Source organism: Malus domestica, chromosome 13 (genome assembly GCF_042453785.1).
Source record: "Malus domestica chromosome 13, GDT2T_hap1".
Taxonomy (NCBI): Eukaryota; Viridiplantae; Streptophyta; class Magnoliopsida; order Rosales; family Rosaceae; genus Malus; species Malus domestica.
Window position 1 is genome coordinate 3,777,114 of NC_091673.1, and position 23,029 is coordinate 3,800,142.

Below are 23,029 nucleotides of genomic sequence, written 5' to 3' on the forward strand. Positions count from 1 at the left end.
CATATCTTGTGAAGGATCCTGAAGAGAAATAGGAGAAGGAACATGCACAGAGAGCGTGAACGAATTATTAGCAATTCCCTCTAAGAACCCATTTTCTTCTTCTTCTTTTTTATGTTCTTTTGTTATTGTTAAAAATAAATAGTATAACAGATGGTTCCCTTCATCTCATAATTCTTTATTCCATCTCTAAGACATGATTTTACATAGAATTACATCTTATACCAGATGATGCGTCTTTTGTTTTTAATTGAAAATTAAGGCATAAATGTCTCGAACATATGGATACACCAACTGCAGGGTTTATGGGAAGTTCACAAGAGGGTGTAGAATGATTTGAACTCCATGTTGTGGGCGAAGTATGAACCGAACGTGCGAGTGGACATATGCAGGGGAAAGAGTGAATCTGTAGCGTTCTAAAATCTTTGACAGAGCAATCTTCACTTCAATGATTGCAAAATCCATACCCACACAAGTCCGAGGTCCCATTCCAAAGGGTATGTATGTGGCTATGTTATTGTTAGTAGCTTTAGCAACTCCTCGTGCGAAGCGTTCGGGTTTGAACAGTTGCGCGTCTTGCCCCCAAAATTCAGGCTCATGGTGGATTGCTAGAATTGGGATGACCAGTTCAACATTAGCAGGAATAATGAAATTTCCCAATCTAACCTCCCTATCAACTTTCCTCTCCATGGAAACAGCAGGAGGATATAGCCTTAGAGACTCGTTGATGATCATACTCATCTGAATGCAATGACAAGAAAAACTAATTCGAAAACACACCAAAATTAAATTGGGATTCCAAACTTAGAAGCACTTATTTGATTTACTTTCTTACTGTTTTTAGTTTGGCAATGCCCTCAGGACTCGGATTTTGTTTTCCAACTAATTCAAGAACCTCCCTTCTTGCTTCCTCTTGCCAATCAGTATGGACTGCCAGAAGGAATACAATCCAAGCAAGCTCAATATTAGTGGTTTCTTGTCCAGCAAAGTAAAACGTCTTGCACTCGTCGATCATATCATCCACGGATATCCTCTCCTTCTCATTGGCATCATGATGAGCCTTCAAAAGTAATCCAAGATAATCACTTCCAAAGTCGTTATTGTTTCCCCTCGTTGCCTTTTCTTCTCTTTTCTCTTAATAATCTCAAATAGGGACTTGTGCATTCTTTTCTCAATTCTCTCTGCTTCAGCCTCATCACTTGTTTGATACAATTTACTGCATTGTTCAGTGAAACATCAAACATGATAAGTGATTAAGATATAAATAATAGCTACCCAATTACAACTTCATCAACATCTCAAAAATGTTTTGTCCTTCACCATGGTTGCTTCCAAATGCTGTTTTTGCACACTTCTGAAGTCAACAACCTAAGTTCTTCAAACACCTCAATCTCTTTGCCCTCATGATTTTTCCACCTTTCTAACATGGTCTCGGTACAAGCTACCATATATTAATTGTACCTTTATGGCCAAACGTTATATCATATATTTCTATTTTTAGTTTGCACCTATTTTTAATTTGCAACCTTTTTTTTTTTAAATTGTACCAATTTTCTTTTCAGTTTTAATTTGTATCCATATATTAATTTATTTTTGTCCCCATATTTTTTAAACTTTGATTTGTACCCATAATTTATTTATAATGTACCCATTTTTCTTTAAAAATTTACTACTTCGTTATATGCAAAATGTACCAATTTTTTGTTTTGTAAGTACCATTTTTTTTATGTAAAATGTACCCAATACCCTTTAATTTATATAAAATGTACCAATTTTTTGTATGTGAAATCTACCCACATTTTTATATAAATGTACCAATTTTTTATATGTAAGATGTACCCAAATTTTATTATATAAATGTACTCATATTTTGTAGAAAATATAAAAAAAATGATATATTTTTTTTTTATAATCTAGAATGCACCCATAAGCAATATTTTTTGCTGAAACCCATAAGCAAATTTCAATAATTAAATTGGTAGCGTAAATGAAAGCAAAATAATGGTTTGAGTCTTTATTGGTATTATTGCATCTCTTTTGTTATCACTTCATCTGTGTGGCAGGAGAGATACTTCAATCTAAAATGCATATGGTTTGAGTCTATAATAGTTAGGGACCAGCTAGGGACCACAACTAATCTATCCCAAAACAAAATATCCCATCATGCATGCTGTCAGCAAATTTTCCTTGCAATTTAGTCTTTTTTTTCTTTTTCTTTTTTTTTTCCATACGATGCATGGACATGGACATGGAGATATATGACACGGAGAAACGTCAAATTAGCAAGAAAAAATTGTTGGATAACCACATGGGAATGCGACTGACATGAAAATACGACACGAGACTGGAACACGAGAGGATATCATCTTGTCCATCCATCGTAGTTTTTTCCTTTTATAAAAACAACAATACCACAACAATATATCACCAGAAAGTAGCTTAATGAGGAAGAACTTACTTTCAAGCTCTCTCCATGGAGGGCATGGTTTGCGATCTTTCGCAACTTCATCCATTTCGCAACATTTAATGTGGTCGCCATGCCATCTCCTAATACCTTCTTCTCAAAGTTACCGAACTCTTTTTTCGGATAAGCTCTGTCTTTGTTATTGAGTATCTCTTTGCACAACTCTGGTTCCATAATTACCAACTGAGTTTGAGAATTATGCCATTATAAATCTTCCCTGAATTTGCATGCAAAAATTACCAAAACTTACCTTCAAACTAAATTTTAGAAAATGATCATTTTGGCTTCGGTCCCTAATAAACCTAATTGTTAGAATATGACCTTATTTGTTTAAATAGTTTTGATCAAGGTGCCTAGCATCATTTAAGAGATTTAACTCGTGCATTTATCCATTCAATATCCCACAAATGATGAAATTTAAACAAATCCAAATAATATTGTTTACAAATCTAACATTTACTTAAAAATCAATAATAGAGTGATTTGTTCTTCACATAGTTCTAGCCAAAAAAATGTACCCACATAATTATTAATATAGTGCAAGAAATAACTATTGATATATTTTAAAACATAAAATAAACACATATAATTAGTATGGATAAGTTCAGAAAAAAAATATTGGTACAAATTAAATTTAAAATATGGGTACACATTAAAATTCAAAACTATGGGTACAAATTAGATTGAAAATATGGGTACATATTAAAATTCAAAATTATGGGTATAATTTAAAACTAAAATTATTGGTATAAATTAAAAAAAGATACAAATTATAAATAGAAATATATTAAAAAATACTAAAAATATTATATTTGAAAATGATTAATAATTGTTCATTTTTAAATTGACATATAATGACTTGTAAATAATTTAATATTCAAATAATAACATGAAAAAAAGTCAAGAGATCTGGATAAAAATAAAAAATGAATAAGGTTTTAATTAATGAAATGAGAAATGAGGTGTACGAAACTAATTTATCCTTTGAAAAAATACAATAAAGGAAAAAGTTTTATATCCACCACTGACCGTATATATTGGTCCATGTGTAAACGTGAGGCTGGACTGCACATACTATATCATGCGACAAATTTTTGGGGCTGCCCATGTTTTGCTTCTGCATTCTCAAAATTTCTTTGGTGTTTCCATGGACGAGTCTGTAAGGAGGGCCTTTGATTCCCTGCAGAGCCATGAATTTCTGTATCCGAGTCGGAGTCCACCATAGTTTGTGAAAGATTTTGACGAGAGCTAAGAGAACCAGAAGGACCAGACACAGAAGGCCTGAAATAGTAGTCATGATCAAAACTTCTTGAAGGCTAGGGTTCATCTGGCAAGTAAATGGAACTGAAAGTAATATAAAACAGATGATTATACACACACACACACACACGTGGTGAAGGTTTATGAACTATGAGTTACGAGCACTCAAACACGTTTTCTACATGCACAGACTTGTCTTCTTGTGTAGCAGTTGTTGGAGGTTTCATCTGCCAAGTTCCCAAAATGCAGAGATCCCCTTCCTTCTTCTCCTCTCACATATTATTTTTTGTCTTATTGTCTCTATAAAAAAATCAATATAAGATGTTGACGTGGCTAAACCATAATCGTTTAAATAGGAGAGGAGGGAAGGGGAGAGAGATTATGAGAGGAGAGAATCATCCTCCATTTGAATTTTGAGAAATGTCAAGGAAACTCTCTCAAAATTGAATTTTTTTATGGATTCTCTTGCCACCTTATTTTTCTAGTACAATGTTTTAGAATATTAATATAAGGATTAACGTTAAACTATGAGATGACATAAAATCTATATAGAGTTTAACTTTTAAAAGAGTTTCTTAGTATTTCTCTTGAGTTTTTTTGTTTGCCTAGTGATTCCTGTGCTTACCCGAGTGGAGCTTTTCCCATGGTTTGATTGTACTCCCGAATTGTAGCGATATTATAGAGCCATGACAATCTTCATCCCCTCCTCAAATTCTCATGAATTCATTTTCTAAATTCTCATACCATTCATTCCTCAATAAATCTTGCATGTGGTCTAATATCTTTTTGTGTAGAGTGTTGGGTTTACACCCATGCGTTCTGAGTTTGAAACTCCCTCGTATCTAAATTATTACAATAATTTTGAACATTAATAATAAAAAAATTTAAATAAAAAAATTCTTCAAGAAAATCAATAAGAACTTATAACCAGAAATGCTTATTATTTAAGAAGTACTTGGATATTTTTTGCTAAATTTCCAACATGTTTATATAAGTTGTTCTAGCAAAAACGTTTATTAAAAATAAAAAATAAAAAATATTTCCTACAATATTAGTTCTTTACCGGTCGCGGTTCCAAATTGGCCCGCCTTCGGTAAATTCTACTGGGCCTCTTTGCCAGAATTTGTACATGGAATCCAGTCCAAAGCAGTCAAATATCTGGCAAAGCTTAGCCTCCATGCAAGAAAAGGTATTTCGGCCTCGCAAAATAGCGAGCAGTTTCGGGCATGGAGATTGCAATTTAGTGCAGCTAAAGTCTCAAAAATGACAAAGCTATATATTCAAGTTACTCAATGTGTGTGTCCTTATCATGTCTCCACGACAAAACATATATTTCGTTTGGCCGTCTAGAAAAGCAAATTACGTTTGTCTTTTTCTGTTTAACTCAGACAAATTTGAAAGAATATATATAGAAAAAGACTTATGAATTGTGAACACAAACTACTGATGAACCGAGCCTATTAATTTCATGTTGAAAACGGCAATTTCTAGGTCTAAACACGTGTAAAGCGTGTTATTTAATTGCATACTTAATTAGTAGTATATATACAATATACAATATCAACATCATCAATTTCGTGCTTCTAAGTGTATGAAGTGAAAGCTTAGATAGTGGCTACCTCACTTTCTTGTACATCAACTTCCCTTTCAGTAAGGCTGATCTTTCAAATTAACAAACAATACAAACTAAAGAAGGTAATTGCCAGACATATAGCTTTTTTTTGGGGGTGTGCTATCCACACACCCCATTTTACTTCTCACACACCTTTTGATGATTTATGTCCGTTAATCTTCTTCAATTCATCCGATCTGAAGGCCGAAAATTAAAAAGGTGTGTGAAAAGTAAAATGGGATGTATGGATATCATATCTTTTTTTTTATGTTTTTTGGGCCTGGATATTCTTGTTTTCTAGGCCTGTGCAGCCTGGGATTTGGTCCTAGTAGTTCAATTCTCTTTTCAATTGTATCAATTTACGATGGCAAGATTCACAAACCTCATGTTTTTTTTTTTTTTTTTAACTTTTGTGCATTTACCACTCAGACAAAATAAAATAAAGATTACAATTAATCCCCTAGACTTAACATGCCACATACATTCAATTTTCATCCATAATTTCATTAAGTTTCATCAAGGTAGTGCTATTTACACTCTTTTGTTTTTTTCCATGTACTTCTCAATTTTCAATTGTTCAAATTGAATAAATTGAAAAGAATCAAAAGTGAAGAAAGTTGAGGTTCTACCATAAAACTAATTGGCAATATGGAGAGTAACCCAACCTCTTATAAGCCTATGCAAGGTCCCTCCTCCCATTAGCTAAGATTCATTCGCAATACGCTCCTCTCACGTGTGGCGAATTTCTAAGCCTAATACGTTGACAACACAACGAGGTGGAGCAAGTGTAGTTGTTGGGCTTCACACGTGGGACAACATGCTCTGATACCATGAAGAAAGTTGAGGTTCCACTATAACACCAATTGAAAATATGGAGAGTAGTCCAACCTTTTATAAGCTCATGCAATGTCCATTCTCCCATCAATGTGTGACTCATTCTCAACACGACCCCTCACGTGTGACAAATTTTCAAGCTTAATACGTGGACAACATAACAGGTGACGTGGAGTGCGTGTGGCCGTTTGGCTTCACACGTATTAGGCTTGAAAATCCGCCACCCATGAGGGGGTGTGTTGAGAATAAATCACGCATTGATGAGAGGAGGGATCTTGCATAGACTAATAAGAGGTTGGGCTACACCTCATATTGTCAATTGGTTTTATGGTGGAACCTCAACTTTTTTCATGGTATCAGAGCATGTTGGTTCACATATGAAGCTCAATGGCCACACGTGTTTCACGTCACTCCGTTTGTGTTGTCCACATCATCTAAATTAATAGAATGTGTACAAAAGATAAAAATATGTGTGAATCATATAGTCCACATCACCTAAATTAATAGAATGTGTACAAAAGATAAAAATATGTGTGAATCATATCATCCTTCATCAATCCCCAAGTTGAATGAAAGTGGAAAAAAACCCGACCATTTCTCCATTATCATCTATTAGATCATGTTCATCACAAACAATCGGATCTATTAAGTTCATACCCGTTTTATAATATACATATATATATTGCTGGAATATTTATCGAAGACACTAAATCTGTGTACTCAGCAGTCGGTACTCCATTCACCAAGTCCAGGAAAAGTTTATGGGCAGTCCACAAGAGGATGTAGAATTACTTGAACTCCATATCGCGGACGAAGCGTAAGAAGCTGAAAAGGCGAGTGGGTGTAAGCAGGGGAGAGACTGAAGCTGTACCGCTGTAAAATCATCGACAGTGCAATCTTCGCTTCGTTGGCTACAAAGTTCATGCCTGCACAAGTTCGAGGTCCCATTCCGAAGGGCATGAATGCACCCATATTATTGTTGGTAGCTTTAGCAACCCCGTCTGAGAATCGATCTGGTTTAAAAAGTTGCGCGTCAGGTCCCCAGAATTCGGGCTCATGGTGAAGTGCTAGAATCGGAATAACCAAATCTAAATTGACAGGAACCATGAACTTTCCCAACCTAGCTTCCTTTTTAACTGTCCTTGAAATAGAAACAGCGGGAGGATATAACCTTAGAGACTCGTTGAGGATCATACTCATCTGCATGCATGAAAACAGAAAATTATATTGTGACAATTAAAAAAGAAATTAAAAATTGTGTGACATTAGTTAATTCTTAATTTCTTACTGTTTTTAGTTTCGAAATGCCATCAGCGTTCGGTGTTCGTTCTCCAAAGATTTGTAAGACCTCCTTTCTTGCTTTCTCTTGCCAATCCGCATGGATAGCCAGAAGCAAGACAGTCCAAGCAAGCAAAACAGTAGTGGTTTCTTGTCCAGCAAAGTAAAACGCCTTGCACTCGCTGATTAAATCTTCCACCGATATCCTCTGCTTGTCATCGGCATCATCATGATCCTTCAAAAGTAGTCCAAGATAATCACTCCCGAACCTGTCTTCTTCTCCATTCCTTAATATTGCCTTCTCTTTTCGTTTCTTAATAATCTCCATTACCGAGTTGTGCAGTGCTTTCTCAATTTTCTCCGCTTCTATTTCATCACTGGTTTTATAAAACTTACTGTAATATTTGAGTGAAATTAATTAGACAGTCTAGGGGTACTCCCCTTGCACTTGTAAGTGAGAAGTCTTAGGTTCGACTCTCGCCAAAGGTGAATTTGAACCAAATTATCGCTAGCCTATTGTATTATCACTAGCCTATTGTGAGGCTAAGCCTATTATGATTAGGGAAAAGAGTATATTGGATACCTGATAAGGGAGTATATTATTTACCTGATACCGGGAAACCTGACTGTATAAAAGTTCTTGAATGCAAAGAAGCTTAGCTTCATTAACAACTCAAAAATGAGCTTTCCTTCTAAGTAGCTGCTGCCAAAAGCTGTTTTGGAAATCACTTCTGAAGTCATCAACTTAAATTCTTCAAACACCTCAATTTCTTTGCCTTCATAGTTTTTCCACCTTTCTAGCATCGACTCGGCACTAGCTACCATTGCTGGAAGCATACCCTAGTAAAAAAAAAAAAAATTAATAATAAAATAAAATAAAATAATATATATATATACAAGTCAAATAATTGTATCAGAGTTTCCACAAATTGTAAGGAATAATAATAGCTTACTTTTAAATTCTCTCCATGGAAGGCATGGTTTGCGAGCTTTCGCAATTTTGTCCACTTTTCATACTCGGGTGTTGTCAGAACGCTATCTCCAAGTAGCTTCTTGGGATAGTCTTTGATCTTTGATTTTGGATAAGCTCTATCTTTGTTTTGGAGTATTTCCTTGCACAATTCAGGATCTCTAATCACCAACTGAGGTTGAGAACCATGCCACTGAAGAAAATACTTCCCTGTTGTGTGCAAAAAAATGACCAACATTAAATATTCGGAACTAAATAAATTTAACTAAGAACGATAAGATAATTAATTAATGAAGTTAAGAGTTAAGATTTTAGTTACCATATACGTTCGTCCACGAGTGAAAATGAGGTAGAACATGAGATAATATGTCATGTGACAAACTCTTGGGACTGCTCATTGTTTCTTTTTTCATGCTGGATATTTCTTTCGTGTTTCCATAAACAAGTTTGTAAGAAGGGCCTTTGATTCCCTGCGAAGCCATCAGTTTCTGCATGCGAGCCGGCTTCCACCATAGTTTGTGAAGGATGCTGATGAGAACTGAGACAAGGAAGAAGCACAGAAAGCCCTCCAAAGAACTCATAATTTTCTCTTATAGCTCTCTAAACCTAGCTACTGTGGTTTTAAGTTTCCTAGCTACTTAGGTTTCCTTACTGGATATTTCTTTCGTATTTATAGCATGAGCCGTCACTCAGAAACCGCTAGGGTTTCGTCCGCGGAAGGAGCCAAGTATTTTCTGAATCAAAACACATATCAGTGTCATGGAGCTCTATATTTGGAAATGTATGTCTCCTTGCTTTGTCAGCAATGGCTATCCTTGTTGGGAAATGGTACATTCTTACACGCCTTATATAGCTCTAGCTTTTCGGAAATTAAAGTATATAAGTTATTTCCATGTGAAAAGATTTTTGGCTTGCAAATAAGTGAGCAACATTTCTGGTGGTGTATCCATTATTTTCCATACATGGAGACTACAAGTTAGGGCGGCTAAAACCTCATAAATGACATGACGTACTCAATGTGCTTGTCCTTATCATGCATACACATATCTTTCAACTTGACTGCCTAGAAAACCAAATTACGTGGGCACTTGAAAAAGTCAATTACGTTCACCGCCTTCTATTTAACTCAAACAAATTTAAAAGAATACATATAAAAAAAAAAGACGTATGAATCGAGCATGCAAACTATTGATGAATTGAGCCAACATATGTCATGTAGAGGCTGCTAAATGTATGTCTAAACACATACAAGACGTGTTATTGAAGTGGTATATTTGTATACAATATCAACATCATCAATATCGTGTCCCTAGGGTTTGACGGTGTTCTGTCGGCGTCGTCCCAGGCGGCGTCGTCCCGGCGCCGTTGTTGAATCTTCCACATCGCCATCCGTTGGTCTTGGTTCGTTATTTCGCTGCGCTGGTTACTCTTCGGTGTTGAAGATTGGCTGCTGTTTGCGAACTGCGATAACCCGCAATTGGGGTTTTTAATCTAAAGCAATTCTTAGGGTCTTGCTGCACCTATACTGCACCAACAGACTCTGCTTTTGAAGGATTTTCAACAATTGGTTGCACCTACACACTTTTCAACAGGTTGAACTATCTAATTTTATATTTAATTTTTTTTTTTTTTTTTTTATATTATTATTTTGGAATGCATTTTGTTCTAGGTTAATCTCTTGGTTTCCATGGACAAGTCACCCGTTGCCTTATGCCCATGGGGATTTCTTGACTTCTCTGCTACTTCTTCCAAATTGAATACTGCCACTGGTCAATTATCCGGACAACTTCCAAAAGCACGAACCTTTGCTGCCATTGTCACAAATGGTGTGGAAACTTCAGTTAATTTAAGTCAACTTCCCTCTCCTACTGTTCGGGGAGATGTGACTTATGTTAAAATCAGTGAGGACCTTTATCAAGAACAATTACGTTCATGTCGAACAAACCTCATTGGTAGGCTTTTGTTAAAAAAAGGAACGATGCCGATGAAGACTGAGCTTCTCAAGAGTGCTTTGGCTTCTTTATGGAAGCTTCACAATTCATGGAAACTGGTACCTCTTGGCAAGGGCTATTTTGATCTTCACTTTTCCAGCGAAGAAGATATGAGAAGAGTGTGGGGTGGTGGAACCTGTACACTTCAATTTGGTCTTTTTAGGCTGTCTCAATGGCAACCAGATTTCAAACCTGGTGATGTCCTTCCCCAAACACATGCTCAGGTATGGATCAAAATATATGGCCTAAGTCAAGAGTATTGGCACCCTCGCATTCTTATGGAAATTGCTCGTGGGGTGGGTACCCCACTCCAGTTGGATCATGCTACACGTGAAAAGTTATATGGTTATTATGCTAGAATTTTGGTCGATGTGGATCTTTCTGCTGATTTGCCTTCGACTATTATGGTTGAGCGGGAACAACATGGTTTTTCTGTTGATATTATTTATGAGAATTTGCCACCAACCTGTGGTCATTGTGGTGTAATTGGCCATAATACAAACAAATGCCGGCATTTAAAGGGTAATCATTCTGATGGGATGCATCCGCATGTTGAGGCGCATCGTCGTGGACGATCACCAACTCGTCAAGTTTATCGTCCAAAACCATCGGCTAAGACTGTTTCTCCTCCAGGTGATACTATACACATGGAACGTTCCCCTTCAGTTGAAATTCTTCACAATAATCGTTCTACTGGACTTAATAATGATATGGGAGCCCCACTTTGTAGCTCTCTTGAGCAACGCCATACTGAACAAGTCAATGATTTTGCGAATCAAATACTAATGACTGTTGTGAATAATGAGCTAAGTGTGTTGGCTGACAAGGTCATTGATTCATCAACAGATCCTCATGGTCACCTAGAGACAATTTCAGATAGACAGCTTCTAAAGGTACAACCAACCAATATTATTAATGATTCCCCTTCTTGCAACTTGAATGATACTCTTTCAGAGGAGATGAGAGATGAGCCTTCGGAAGAAATTAATATCGACCACAATGTTGATGTTGATGTCCCACCTGGTTTTGGTTTGAGGAAAGAGATCAATGTTGTGGATGCAGGGAAGGATTCAAATGACTTTACTCTAGTTCTTAGTAAATCCCAGCAAAAGAAACAAAAGAAAAACCAAAAAGTTGATGCATGTAGGCAAGAAGAACCCTATGTTACAAGGGCAGGAAGACAAGTTATTTCTACCTCCAAATGAAGCTAGTTTATTGGAATATTCGCGGTATTGGTAATTCCGATACACGTACGGAGCTTTCTAATGTTTGCCACTCTCATCATCCTGACTTGGTTTGCATCTCTGAACCTATGGTTACTTTTGATTCTATTCCTTCTGCTTATTGGAATTCATTAGGTCTCTCTTTACTTACTATCAATAACAGGGATGATTTATTGCCTAATATTTGGGTTTTGTACTCTACGGACTATTGTTCTCCTACTGTGATTTCTTCTTCAGGGCAACAAGTTACTTTTCAGACTTCTTTTGAGGGTGTTCTTTCTCAGTTTACTATTGTTTATGCGGCTACTACCTCGACACTTCGTCGTGTTTTATGGTGTGACCTCTTAAATATCCGTTCTAATACTACAATGCCGTGGATGGCAATTGGTGACTTTAATGCTATCCTTGGAGCGCATGAGCAAATGGGTGGTCACTTGCCTGCTCGAACTTCATGTGAGGACTTTCGCAGTACTACTGAGCTTTGTGACTTTACTCATATGGATACTACTGGTGCTTTTTACACTTGGACTAATGGTTGGAATGTCCGTGGTTATATGGAGAGGCGTCTTGACCGCTCTCTTTGTGACACACGTTGGTTACATTCTTGGCCTTATACTAGTTGTTGTGCTTTACCCAGGGTCGTTTCTGATCATAATTGTCTAGTTTTCTCGGCTTCTGCTATTCGTCTTGGAGGTCCGCGACCTTTTCGGTTTCAGTCCATGTGGACTTTACATTCAGAATTTTCTGGTTTGGTTGCTAAGTGTTGGCAATCAACTGTTGTCTATGGGTGTCCCATGTTTGTTATGTTGGAAAAGCTTAAGGCCCTTAAGCGCTGTCTTCGAGTTTGGAACTCTACTGTTTTTGGCGATGTCCATAGAAATGTCACTTTTGCTAAAGAAAGACTTCAGAATATCCAAAATAGTATTTCTTCTGATGGGAATTCGCAAGAGAAGTTTAATGAGGAAGTTGTGGCTAAGACGGCTGTCCTCGATGCTCTTCAGATGCAAGAAGCTTTTTGGCATGACCGTGCTCGAGTTAAATGGCTCACTGAGGGTGATCGTAATACCGCTTTTTTCCATGCTTATGCTCGAGGTAGGCATTCTTCCTCCAGGATTGTAAATCTTTTAGATGGTGAAAATGTACTCTCTTCACATACTGCTATTGTTGATCATGTGGTAAACTTTTATCAGTCTTTATATAATTCTTCGTTCACCCCAACTGGAATTGAGGATGTTTGTGGTGTAATACCACCTATGGTTAGTGAAGAGGAAAATCTTTCTCTTTCTTGTTTACCTTCAGCAGATGAAATTAGAAGTGTTGTCTTTTCTATGGATCCTTCGAGTGCTCCGGGACCTGATGGTTTTCCTGGTTCCTTTTATCAGTCATGCTGGGATATTGTTGGTTTAGATGTGATTGCTTTTGTACAAGATTTTTTTAAGCGTGGATGGCTTTATCCCAATGCCAATTGCAATTTTGTGGTGCTTATCCCTAAAGTAGAAGGTGTTGCCACAATTGCTCAGTATCGGCCCATTGCTCTTGCTAACTTTCTGTTCAAAATTATCCCCAAGATTCTTGCTGATCGGCTCAGCCCAATTGCCACTCGCATTATTTCTCCTCAACAAACGGCATTTTTGAAAGGTAGACGTATTTCTGATTGCATTGGGCTAGTTTCAGAAGGGTTCAATTTTATGGACAAAAAGGCTTTTGGAGGTAATGTAGGCATAAAAGTCGACATCGCTAAAGCTTTTGATACTTTGAACTGGGATTTTCTTCTCCATGTGCTTTCTAGTTTTGGTTTTTCTAGTATCTTTGTGGATTGGGTGCGGGTTTTATTACAGTCAGCTCGCCTTTCAATTCTGGTAAATGGCACACCGCATGGGTTTTTCTCTTGCTCCCGAGGGGTACGTCAGGGTGACCCTCTTTCTCCACTTCTTTTTTGTCTAGCAGAGGAAGCTTTGAGTAGAGGTTTATCTTCGCTTTTCTCTACTAGAAAGATTACTTCTATTTCAGCTCCGCGAGGTTGTTGCCCTCCTACTCATGTGTTATATGCTGATGATCTTTTCATTTTTTGTCGTGGGAATGTTCGATCTCTTTGTTCTCTTCGAAATTTCTTGGATAAGTATGGTTGTGCATCGGGGCAACTTGTTAATGCATCTAAGAGTACTTTTTATCTTAGCTCTTCCTCAGCCCATCGTAAAGCTCATGTTTCTAGGCATCTTGGCTTTCGTTTGGGTGTTGTTCCTTTCACTTATCTTGGGGTACCCATTTTTCGAGGTAAGCCAAAGAGAATTCACTTTCAAGCTTTGGTAGACAAGGCTAAAGCTCGCCTCTCGGGTTGGAAAGGTAAACTTCTCTCAATGGCTGGACGATTTCAATTGGTACAGTCTGTTTATCAAAGCTTATTTCTCCATAGCTTCTCTGTTTATCAATTGCCATCTTGCATTTTAAAGCATCTTTCTGCTTGCGCAAGGAATTTTATTTGGTCAGGGGATTTATCTTCCCGAAAATTGGTAACAGTTGATTGGAGTATGGTGTGTGGACCTAAAAAAGAAGGTGGGCTTGGTCTTCGTGATTTAGCTTCTTTGAATTTAACGGCTTTGCTTAGTTTTGGATGGGATGCTTTACAATCTTACTCTTTGTGGGGTTCTTTTGCTCGTCAGCGTTTTCCTCTTTCGCCTTACAGAAATCAAAATATCTATTTACGGTCTTCTGTGTGGCATGGTTTGAAGCGTGCTTTGCCTATTTTGAATAATAATAGTCGTTGGATTATTGGTGATGGGAGGTCAGTTTCCTTTTGGTTTGACAAATGGTTGGATGAGCCTATTATTAGTCCTTCTTTATTTTCGGTCATTTCACCTAAGGTTCTTCCTCGGGTTTCAGATGTTATTGAAGCACAAAGTTGGTCTTTGCCAGATTATTTTTCAAATTTATTCCCTTCAATTGTGCAACAGATTTTACGTCTACCTTTGCCTTTAAATGCTAAGGATGACAAATTGATTTGGGAGCCCTCACCTACTGGGAAGTTTTCTTTTTCTTCTGGTTATCACCTTATTCGAAGGAGACATAGTGATTGTGCTTGGGCTAAGGTTATCTGGCAACATTTTATTCCGCCACGACTATCTATTTTGGCTTGGAGGCTTTTTCATGATAAACTTCCTACAGAAGATGCGTTACAACGACGTGGTATTTCTTTGGCATCCATTTGTTGTTTATGTCATAATTCTGAAGAATCTACTGCTCATCTTTTCTTTGGATGTCGGATATCTAGGCAACTTTGGAGGTGGTTAGCATGTCAATTTGGTACATCTTTACCTCTTCCAGATTCTTTGGTTGCTTTTTGGGATGTATATGTTCGTAAGCCATTTTCCAAACAATTGCACAATCTATGGATTTTTGCGGGTCTTTCTACTATTTCAGCTATTTGGAAGGCTCGAAATAAATTTATTTTTGAGGGTCGTCCAATCTATTTTCATCGTCTTTGCATGTCTATTAATTCGGCGATTGTTCATGGTGGGAAGTTTATTCCTGGTTATTCTCAGGGTTTTGACACTCGAATAATTTATTCTTTGGGGATCCAACCTATCCCTCGCAAGGCTCCTACTATTCTTCCTGTCCTTTGGTCTCCTCCTTGGTTTCCTTGGGTTAAGCTTAATACAGATGGTTTGTCTAAAGGAAATCCCGGTCCTGCTGCATGTGGAGGAGTTTTCAGGAATTGCCATGGTCGTTTTCTCGGAGGTTTCTGTCAACGGATTGGTCATTGCAACTCTTTTTTTGCAGAGTTATCAGCAATTATTATTGGTATTGAGTTTGCTTATCAGCGGGGTTGGCACTGTCTTTGGTTGGAAAGTGATAGTTCTAGTGTTATTTCTGCTCTTCAATCATCTGATTTTGATCCTCCTTGGCCTCTTCATACGCAATGGTCTATTTGTTTGGATCGCATTCGGAAAATGACTTTCTACGCATCTCACATATATCGAGAAGGAAATCTTGTTGCGGACAATTTTGCTAACATGGGCTTGTCTTCTCCATCTTTAACATGGCATGATTCTCCTCCGATGGCGGTTCGTGCTACTCTGTTTTCTGACTATGTTGGCTTGCCTGGTTACCGCTTCTCAAATTAATGTGCATGTCGGCATCCAGGTTTGTCTCACTTTCCTTTTTTTCTCCTATCTTTATGGTGTTGTTTGATTTGTTTTGCAGGTTTAGACCTTCATGTTTGGTTCTAGAGGGGTTAGGTTTCATGTCCCCCCCTCTTTTCTTTGTATCATTCTCATTTTTTGTTTCTAGAAGGGTAAGGTTTATGTCCCCCCTTCTTTCTAGTGTATTCCTTTTTGTTATCTCTGTTTTTTGGAGGGGTAAGGTTTATGTCCCCCCCTGACTAGGTGTACCTTGTTTTTTCGTTATCAATAAAATTACCCTCGTACCGTCGAGGTTTTCCAAAAAAAAAAAAAAAAAAAAAAAAAAAAAAAAAAAAAAAAAAAAAAAAAAAAAAGAAGTGGTATATTTGTATACAATATCAACATCATCAATATCGTGCTTCTAATTACAATTTTAGGAAGTGAAAGATTAGCAAGAGCCTAGCTAGTGGTTACCTCAGTATGTTGTAAATCTACGTCTGTATTAAATAAGCCTCATCTTTATCTGATGCAACAATACAAAAGGCGAATTGGTATTGAACTCTTTGTTGGATGTATGTCAACAATCTGTGATAATTTATTTATGCTAATAAATAATAAATGCAATAGGAATTAACAGAATATAAACTAGAATACGAATTATAAAAACAAACAACTTGAAGATCGAGGCTTGCGTACCGCAATGTCCTTGAAACAAAAATTTCGTCTCTACTCTGTGCTTGTAGTTCTACGGACGTCTGCTTAACCAGGATTCAACGATCAAGTTAAAATTCCAGCACCGGAAAATTTAACTTCTGGCGAATTTAGTGTGGTTCTCTCAGTAAGAAGGTTTAGGAATGTAGAAGATGAAGTTGATTATTTTCTGTGTTTTAGATGCTATGCAGATGAATGTATATATAGCAGATGGATGCCTTTTTGTAACAGGTATGAGAATGGGGTGTAACTGTTGGGAGACATCTCTTCAGAGGGGTGCTTTGCTCTGTGTTCAGAAAGAACTCTCAGACTTCATCTGAAAGGATGAGTCTTTTCATAAAAAATAAATAATTAATTAAATTCGAATTTAATTAAAAAATAATTAATTATATATTAATTACCAAATAATTAATACACCCCAAAGCCCAACCCCAAGGGTGAGCCCAATTTTAGTCTCCAGGCCTATTACTCCAATCACTTTCTTTAAAGGACAAAGCCTTATAAAGTGATAAAATCTTTTGGGAATGGCCAATGTGGGACAAGGAAATTTCTACTCAAACTACTCAAATTTCCAACAATACCCCACATTTGAGTTGAAATTTCATTCAAACTCCAACAATAACAATGACCCCACATTTGAATGCAAATGTAAATGCAAATGTGTGACTAGGTTGCCTAAAACTGAGAGAGAATAGTCATGATATGCATCGGGTGAAGTGTCTTTTGGACTTGAACTTACCCTAGTGAAAACATATCGGGTTTACTTGGTGATGCAGTGGATGTGGAAGATCTTGAACTGTTCACCGCAGTAGTAAACCAAGACAATATGCTACACACATATCATGGCTGCCACACGTCAATTCATACGGTTGTGTTCATTTTGGCCCTGAACAGATCCCGGATTTCGTAGGAGCTTTAGAGAATTTAGCCATATCAATTCTCATAAATGTGGCCCCATTTACTCCTATATAGGTGACATTAGTTAAGAATAGTCTGCTATATTCCTCTTGATAACAAGATATTAATGTCATTAAATGTATAAAACATAACCCCTCAAACGTCAACAGACAACACACATTTTATCATAAGAATGGGTAAGTTATGTGTTCAACTTTTGAATCAAACTCAACTAGTTTGCCTATTGAACCTAGACTATGGGATCTCCAATCAGCTAGGTTAGGTTTCCGGCCAGTTCAATTCATTGAATTGGCTTAAGACCCATTCCCCTCGATGTAAATAATATTTGCTCTCTTGGTAGGCCTTTTGTCAAAAGATCAGCCATATTTTCCTTTGACTTCACATAATCAATGGATATTATTCCATTGGAGAGCATCTTCTTAAGAGTATTGTGTCGACGTCTGATGTGACGTGACTTCCCATTGTATACATGACTTTTGGCCCTTGATTGAGCGGCCATACTATCACAATGTATACATATAGCCGTTACCGGCTTTGGCCACATTGGAATATCCTCCAGAAAATTTTTGAGCCACTCGGCTTCTTCGCCAGCCAAGTCTAAAGCTATAAACTCATATTCCATGGTGGACCGACCTATACATTTCTGTTTAGAGGATTTCCAAGATATTGCTGCACCTCCCAAGGTAAAAACATATCCACTTGTCGACTTGGATTCTGTAGTGTCAGAAATCCAATTGGCATCACTGAAGCCTTCTACAACAGGTGGATATTTTGTGTAGTGTAATTCGTAGTCAAGTGTATTTTTCAAATACCTTAACACTCTTTTGACAATTAAATATATATTAATTATATATTAATTATAATTAATTATATATTAATTACCAAATAATTAATACACCCCAAAGCCCAACCCCAAGGGTGAGCCCAATTTTAGTCTCCAGGCCTATTACTCCAATCACTTTCTTTAAAGGACAAAGCCTTATAAAGTGATAAAATCTTTTGAGAATGGCCAATGTGGGACAAGGAAATTTCTACTCAAACTACTCAAATTTCCAACACTCTTCATCCATAAGATTTAAATTTAAGACATATCCTTATAAGTAAAGAAGAATACCATTAAACGTATTACTAGGTGGCCATAAAGAGTCATCTTTAAATCAAAGATCAAATTAAATAAGGTTGATCTTTAAAATAAGGGTGAACTGTTGATTTAGTCCCTAAATTATCACCTCAATACAAATTTGGGTCATGAATTATTTTTTTAGTAAAATAAGTCCTTAAATTCATAAAAACTGCTAATATAATCTCTAATATTATATTGGAGGCTTTTTTATCAAATTTTTCGTCAACTTAAGTCACATGACACATTTAGAGGATAATGTTGTTATTTTCTTGCATATAAGACCTTAACATTGCATATAGGTTGCGAATATAATGTCTTATTTACCCTCCAAAGTTATTCCGTACACTATTTCTTCTTCTTAAAAAAAAAAGGTCCTTAAACTATGAAAAACTACCAATCTACTCTTTAAGTGTATCATATGTAAGTCACGTAACTTAAATTAACGAAAAATTGAATAGAATAGCTTCAAATCTAATGTTAAGGATATAATTGGTGGATTTGTACTAGTCTAGGGACTATTTTTTTTTAAAAAATAATTTAGAGACCTTATTTTTATTTAAATAACTAAATCGGTAGTTTACCCTTAAAATAAAGATTAAATTACAAATGAAGATGAATACTTTTGGGCATTTGATATCTTTGTTTTCTAAGCCTGCGTACCCTGGACTTTCTTTTGTTTGATTTCATTTATTTGGGCCTTGCAATTCTTTTCTCTTTCCAAATGAGTTTTATTGGGGCCTACAGATTACTAATAATTTTTTAGTGCATTCCACATGCATTCAATTTTTATCCACAAATTTATTAAGTTCAATAACGTGACTTTCACGATCAAATTCTCGAGGTCAATTTTATAAATCCACAAGTTGAATGAAATTGGGGAGAAAAAAACACGACCATTTTCCCATCATCATCTTATTTACATCATATTTATCACAATCGAATCGGTCAAATGAGTTCATGAATCATCAACCCATGATAAGGCATCTTATTTTTGAAGAAAATAAAATGCCAACTAATTACTAATTCACAAATGCCAATTGAGTATTTGCATTCAGAATATGGCCTTAAGACTTGGGATTGAAGGCACCATATTCCAAAGTAAAATATTTACCCAAAGTAATTTTTTTTTGTCCAAAATTTATTTAACGTAATTGGAAATAGTCAAGTGAATGAACAAACATTCAATATCGGTGCAGTTCGATGCTTCTATTATTTGATGCATGATTTCTTCAAATTCTCAGAACCAAATAAATGCACTGCATTATCTTTCCATCTATATAGATATAGCCATGCACCCTTCAAATAGCTTACAAAACCAACCAGATAAGCTAGCACTTCGGATTATCTGACTAAACCCGAAACACCTAAAACCAGAAGTTTGGACTAGAAAATGGAAGCCAGTAAAGAATCGAATACTAATACCCCGGTGGAAGAAAATCAAAATGCTGGGGTTGAGGAACGTGGCACCTGATGGTGCTGGAGAAGCTAAAGCAGGAGGGAGTACTGGTACCGTACACAAAACAACGAAAGCACCCGAAAGAGATGCTCAATCTCCAAGGACAGCTTTGAGAGCAACCCTACTGCCTATGTCAAATATTTGTGTAAATAAACAACTCCTGCTACTGACTACTCGCTACTGCATGAGATGTTAAAATTTACATAGAATAAAGAGTAGCAGTACTAGTCGTTGCCGTTGTGTCCCTATCTATGTTAAGTTATTAAAATTATCATTGTGGTTAAGCTTTCTGTTTCGTTATTTACACTGTTATACTTCGATGATGAGTAAAACTGAAAATTATGGGTTTTAGTTCTCCTTGTTTTATGTCGATATCCATCCATTCTTCATAAGCAATTCTTGCTCATCTTACGAAGTTAGCATTGTTGGGACAGATGTTTACAATTGTAAGATAAAAGCTTTGGATTATTTAAAAATGCTGCAAACAAAGGAGAACAATTGTCTCGAAAAGCTTAAATTACAACGGATTAACATAGTTGTGTTGAGTCTGTTGACGTTAATTGATAGTAGATGGAAGATTGCTCAGTCTAAAAATACCAGATAAGATAAGTGCACAAAAAGCTTGCTCCTGCTAGTAACTAGTCTTGGTGCTTGATCGAATCCACCTAGTGCAAGAATCATGGAAATTCTGGTCTTTGCAGTTCAAAGTGAGTGCAGCATTACCTGAACTCCATGTTGTGGACGACATGTCAGATAATGCAAGGGCGAGTGGATGTAACCTGGAGACAGGGTGAAGGAGAAACGCTGTAGAATCATCGACAGCGCAATCTTTGCTTCGGTGGTTGCAAAATTCAAGCCCACACACGTTCGAGGTCCCAGTCCAAAGGGTATGAATACACCTACGTTATTGTTAGTTGCTTTTGCAACCCCTTCCGAGAATCTGTCTGGTTTGAAAAGTTGTACATCTTTCCCCCAGATTTGAGGATCATGGTGAATTGCTATGGTCGAGATAACTAAATCAACATTAGCAGGAACAATGAGCTGTCCAAGTCTAACTTCCCTTTCAACTTTCCTTGTAATTGAAACGGGAGGGGTATATAACCTTAGAGACTCATTGATGATCATACTCATCTGCGTGAAAATTGATATAGACAATAAATCAGGAATTGAAGCTTAATCGAAGACATGATTCTTCCACTTAGACAAACATGTGGTTGCGTTCTTGATTTTCTTACCCTTTTCATTTTTGCAATGCCATCGTGATTCGGAGTTTGGTTACCAAATAACTGTATGACTTCCTTTCTTGCTTCCTCTTGCCAATCCGTATGGAGTGCCAGAAGAAACACAGTCCAAGCGAGCAAAGTATTAGCGGTTTCCTGTCCAGCAAAGTAAAAGGTCTTGCACTCGTCGACCAAATCATCCACTGAAATCCTCTGGTCGTCATTGGAATCATGATAAGCCTTTAAAAGTAATCCAAGAAAATCACTTCCGAAGCTGTCTTCTCCTCCGGTCATAGCCTTCTCTTCTCTTTTCTTAACAATCTCTACTATGGAGGCATGTACTGCTTTCTCAAGTTTTTCTGCTTCAATCTCATCTCTAGTTTTCAAAAACTTACTGCATATTGAATGACAGACTACAGATAAGGACAGAAGCAATCATCCGAAAATCAAGTTGTGAGAACAGCTTAGACATGATTATGTGCTAGTTAACATCGCAAGGAACAGAATGTATTGTCCCGTATTCAATTTTTAATGCTGTTCCAGCAGCAGACTCTAGCAAATTGAAAGTTCCAATTGATCAATCAAAGATCATTTGATACAATAAACATCGAAGATTTAAAACCCACTAACCAATCAATCAGAGATTCAATAACTAAAGAGAAGTGACTAAATGGATATCCTTTCAATTAAAAGGAAATTACCTGATGCCGGGAATTCTGATTGTGAGAGCATTTTTGAATATCAGGAAGCCGATATTATTCAACATCTCGAAAATATTCTTTCCTTCAATATAGCTGCTTCCAAACGCCGTTCTTGAAATCACTTCTGAACTGAACAGCTTAAGCTCTCCAAATACCTCAATCTCTTTTCCATCATAATCTTTCCACCTTTCAAGCATTGTCTCGGCACTCGCGACCATTTCCGAAAACATGCTCTAGTAAAACAATGACATCATCACATCATCAAATTCACCTAAAATCCCTCCTTTTCCTATTCAAATACTTAACACCACAGTACAATTAGCAGCAAAAACTTACTTTTAAGCTCTCTCCATGGAAGGCATGGTTCGCGATCTTTCGCAGTTTCCCCCATTTTTCACCCTCGGTCGTTGAGACAAGCCCATCCCCCAACAGCTTCCTCACAAAGCCCTGGACCTCTCTTTTCGGATACGCTCTATCTTTGTTATTCAGTATCTCCTTGCACAACTCAGGCTCCGTTATCACAAACTGAGCCCGAGTACCGTGCCACTGTAGATAATTCTTCCCTGTAAGCAATTCCATACAAATATCACCAAAAATAATCTCGAACCAAAATATCAAACAAAAAAAAAAAAAAAACAATAGTTTACGAAAATTAAGGTCGTTCTGTTTTTCGTTACCATAAATCATGATCCAAGAGTGCATGTGCGGTTGAACAACGGAAAGTATGTCGTGGGATAAATCCTTCGGCTTGCTCATGGCTTCTTTTCTCATGGTGGCGATTTGTTTGGTGTTTCCATGGATGAATCTGTAAGGAGGGCCTCTGATACCCTGCGACGCCATCAACTTCGAGATTCGAGTGGGAGTCCACCATAGCTTGTGAAGGACCTTCACCAGAACGGAGACGAGAACCACACACAGAAGGCTTGAGAGAGTGACTGCCACCCCTCCCACTGCCAGAGTGACCATTTTTGGTACTGGCTTTCTCTTCTCTGAAGCTGCTGAGTTTTCACTTCGGCTTTGTTGTTTATTAACGTGTTGTGTGCAGAAAGGTAAGATAATTAAAATGTCCGTTTGACCCTACTTGATTGTTACTTTTGCTTCTCGTACTACTGCCATTTAATGCGACCTGAAGGGCAAATATTGTCATCCGTGC

General features: G+C 37.0%; 3 protein-coding genes, 1 long non-coding RNA gene and 1 pseudogene across 4 annotated transcripts; 2 read left to right on the forward strand and 3 right to left on the reverse strand.

Moving 5' to 3' along the window:
- Positions 1–255: 255 nt before the first annotated feature.
- LOC103414435 (cytochrome P450 CYP749A22-like) lies at positions 256–3,758 on the reverse strand (annotated as a pseudogene).
- Positions 3,759–6,737: 2,979 nt separating this feature from the next.
- On the reverse strand, positions 6,738–9,065 carry LOC103430657 (cytochrome P450 CYP749A22-like). Its single transcript, XM_008368809.4, has 5 exons — positions 8,735–9,065; positions 8,399–8,625; positions 8,053–8,285; positions 7,456–7,840; positions 6,738–7,367 (listed from the first exon to the last, which is right to left on the reverse strand). Exons 1-5 carry the CDS (start codon positions 8,994–8,996, stop codon positions 6,927–6,929), a joined length of 1,548 nt encoding a protein of 515 aa, XP_008367031.1. The 5' UTR covers positions 8,997–9,065; the 3' UTR covers positions 6,738–6,926.
- Positions 9,066–10,102: 1,037 nt separating this feature from the next.
- LOC103413411 (uncharacterized) lies at positions 10,103–11,611 on the forward strand. Its single transcript, XM_008351878.2, has one exon. The coding sequence runs from the start codon at positions 10,103–10,105 to the stop codon at positions 11,609–11,611; it is 1,509 nt and encodes a 502-aa protein (XP_008350100.2).
- Positions 11,612–14,084: 2,473 nt separating this feature from the next.
- LOC139190734 (uncharacterized) lies at positions 14,085–16,057 on the forward strand. The gene is made up of 2 exons (XR_011575091.1): positions 14,085–14,812; positions 14,898–16,057. It is a non-coding gene; the product is annotated as an uncharacterized lncRNA (long non-coding RNA).
- A 4,335-nt stretch (positions 16,058–20,392) lies between these two features.
- On the reverse strand, positions 20,393–22,927 carry LOC103414269 (cytochrome P450 CYP749A22-like). The gene is made up of 5 exons (XM_008352665.4): positions 22,554–22,927; positions 22,213–22,439; positions 21,877–22,109; positions 21,191–21,569; positions 20,393–21,086 (listed from the first exon to the last, which is right to left on the reverse strand). The coding sequence occupies exons 1-5, from the start codon at positions 22,840–22,842 to the stop codon at positions 20,658–20,660; spliced, it is 1,557 nt and encodes a 518-aa protein (XP_008350887.2). The 5' UTR covers positions 22,843–22,927; the 3' UTR covers positions 20,393–20,657.
- Positions 22,928–23,029: the final 102 nt, after the last annotated feature.

What these genes read in the sequence shown, in the direction of transcription:
- LOC103414269 (XM_008352665.4), bottom strand. Translation starts at nt 22,842, where the DNA reads ATGGTCACTCTGGCAGTGGGAGGGGTGGCAGTCACTCTCTCAAGCCTT. An exon ending in CTCTTGGATCATGATTTATG is followed by an intron (nt 22,440 to 22,553) that starts GTAACGAAAAAC and finishes AATTGCTTACAG; the next exon opens with GGAAGAATTATCTACAGTGG. An exon ending in TCCATGGAGAGAGCTTAAAA is followed by an intron (nt 22,110 to 22,212) that starts GTAAGTTTTTGC and finishes TTGTTTTACTAG; the next exon opens with AGCATGTTTTCGGAAATGGT.
- LOC103430657 (XM_008368809.4), bottom strand. Translation starts at nt 8,996, where the DNA reads ATGAGTTCTTTGGAGGGCTTTCTGTGCTTCTTCCTTGTCTCAGTTCTC. An exon ending in CTCGTGGACGAACGTATATG is followed by an intron (nt 8,626 to 8,734) that starts GTAACTAAAATC and finishes TGCACACAACAG; the next exon opens with GGAAGTATTTTCTTCAGTGG. An exon ending in TCCATGGAGAGAATTTAAAA is followed by an intron (nt 8,286 to 8,398) that starts GTAAGCTATTAT and finishes TTTTTTTACTAG; the next exon opens with GGTATGCTTCCAGCAATGGT.
- LOC103413411 (XM_008351878.2), top strand. Translation starts at nt 10,103, where the DNA reads ATGGACAAGTCACCCGTTGCCTTATGCCCATGGGGATTTCTTGACTTC.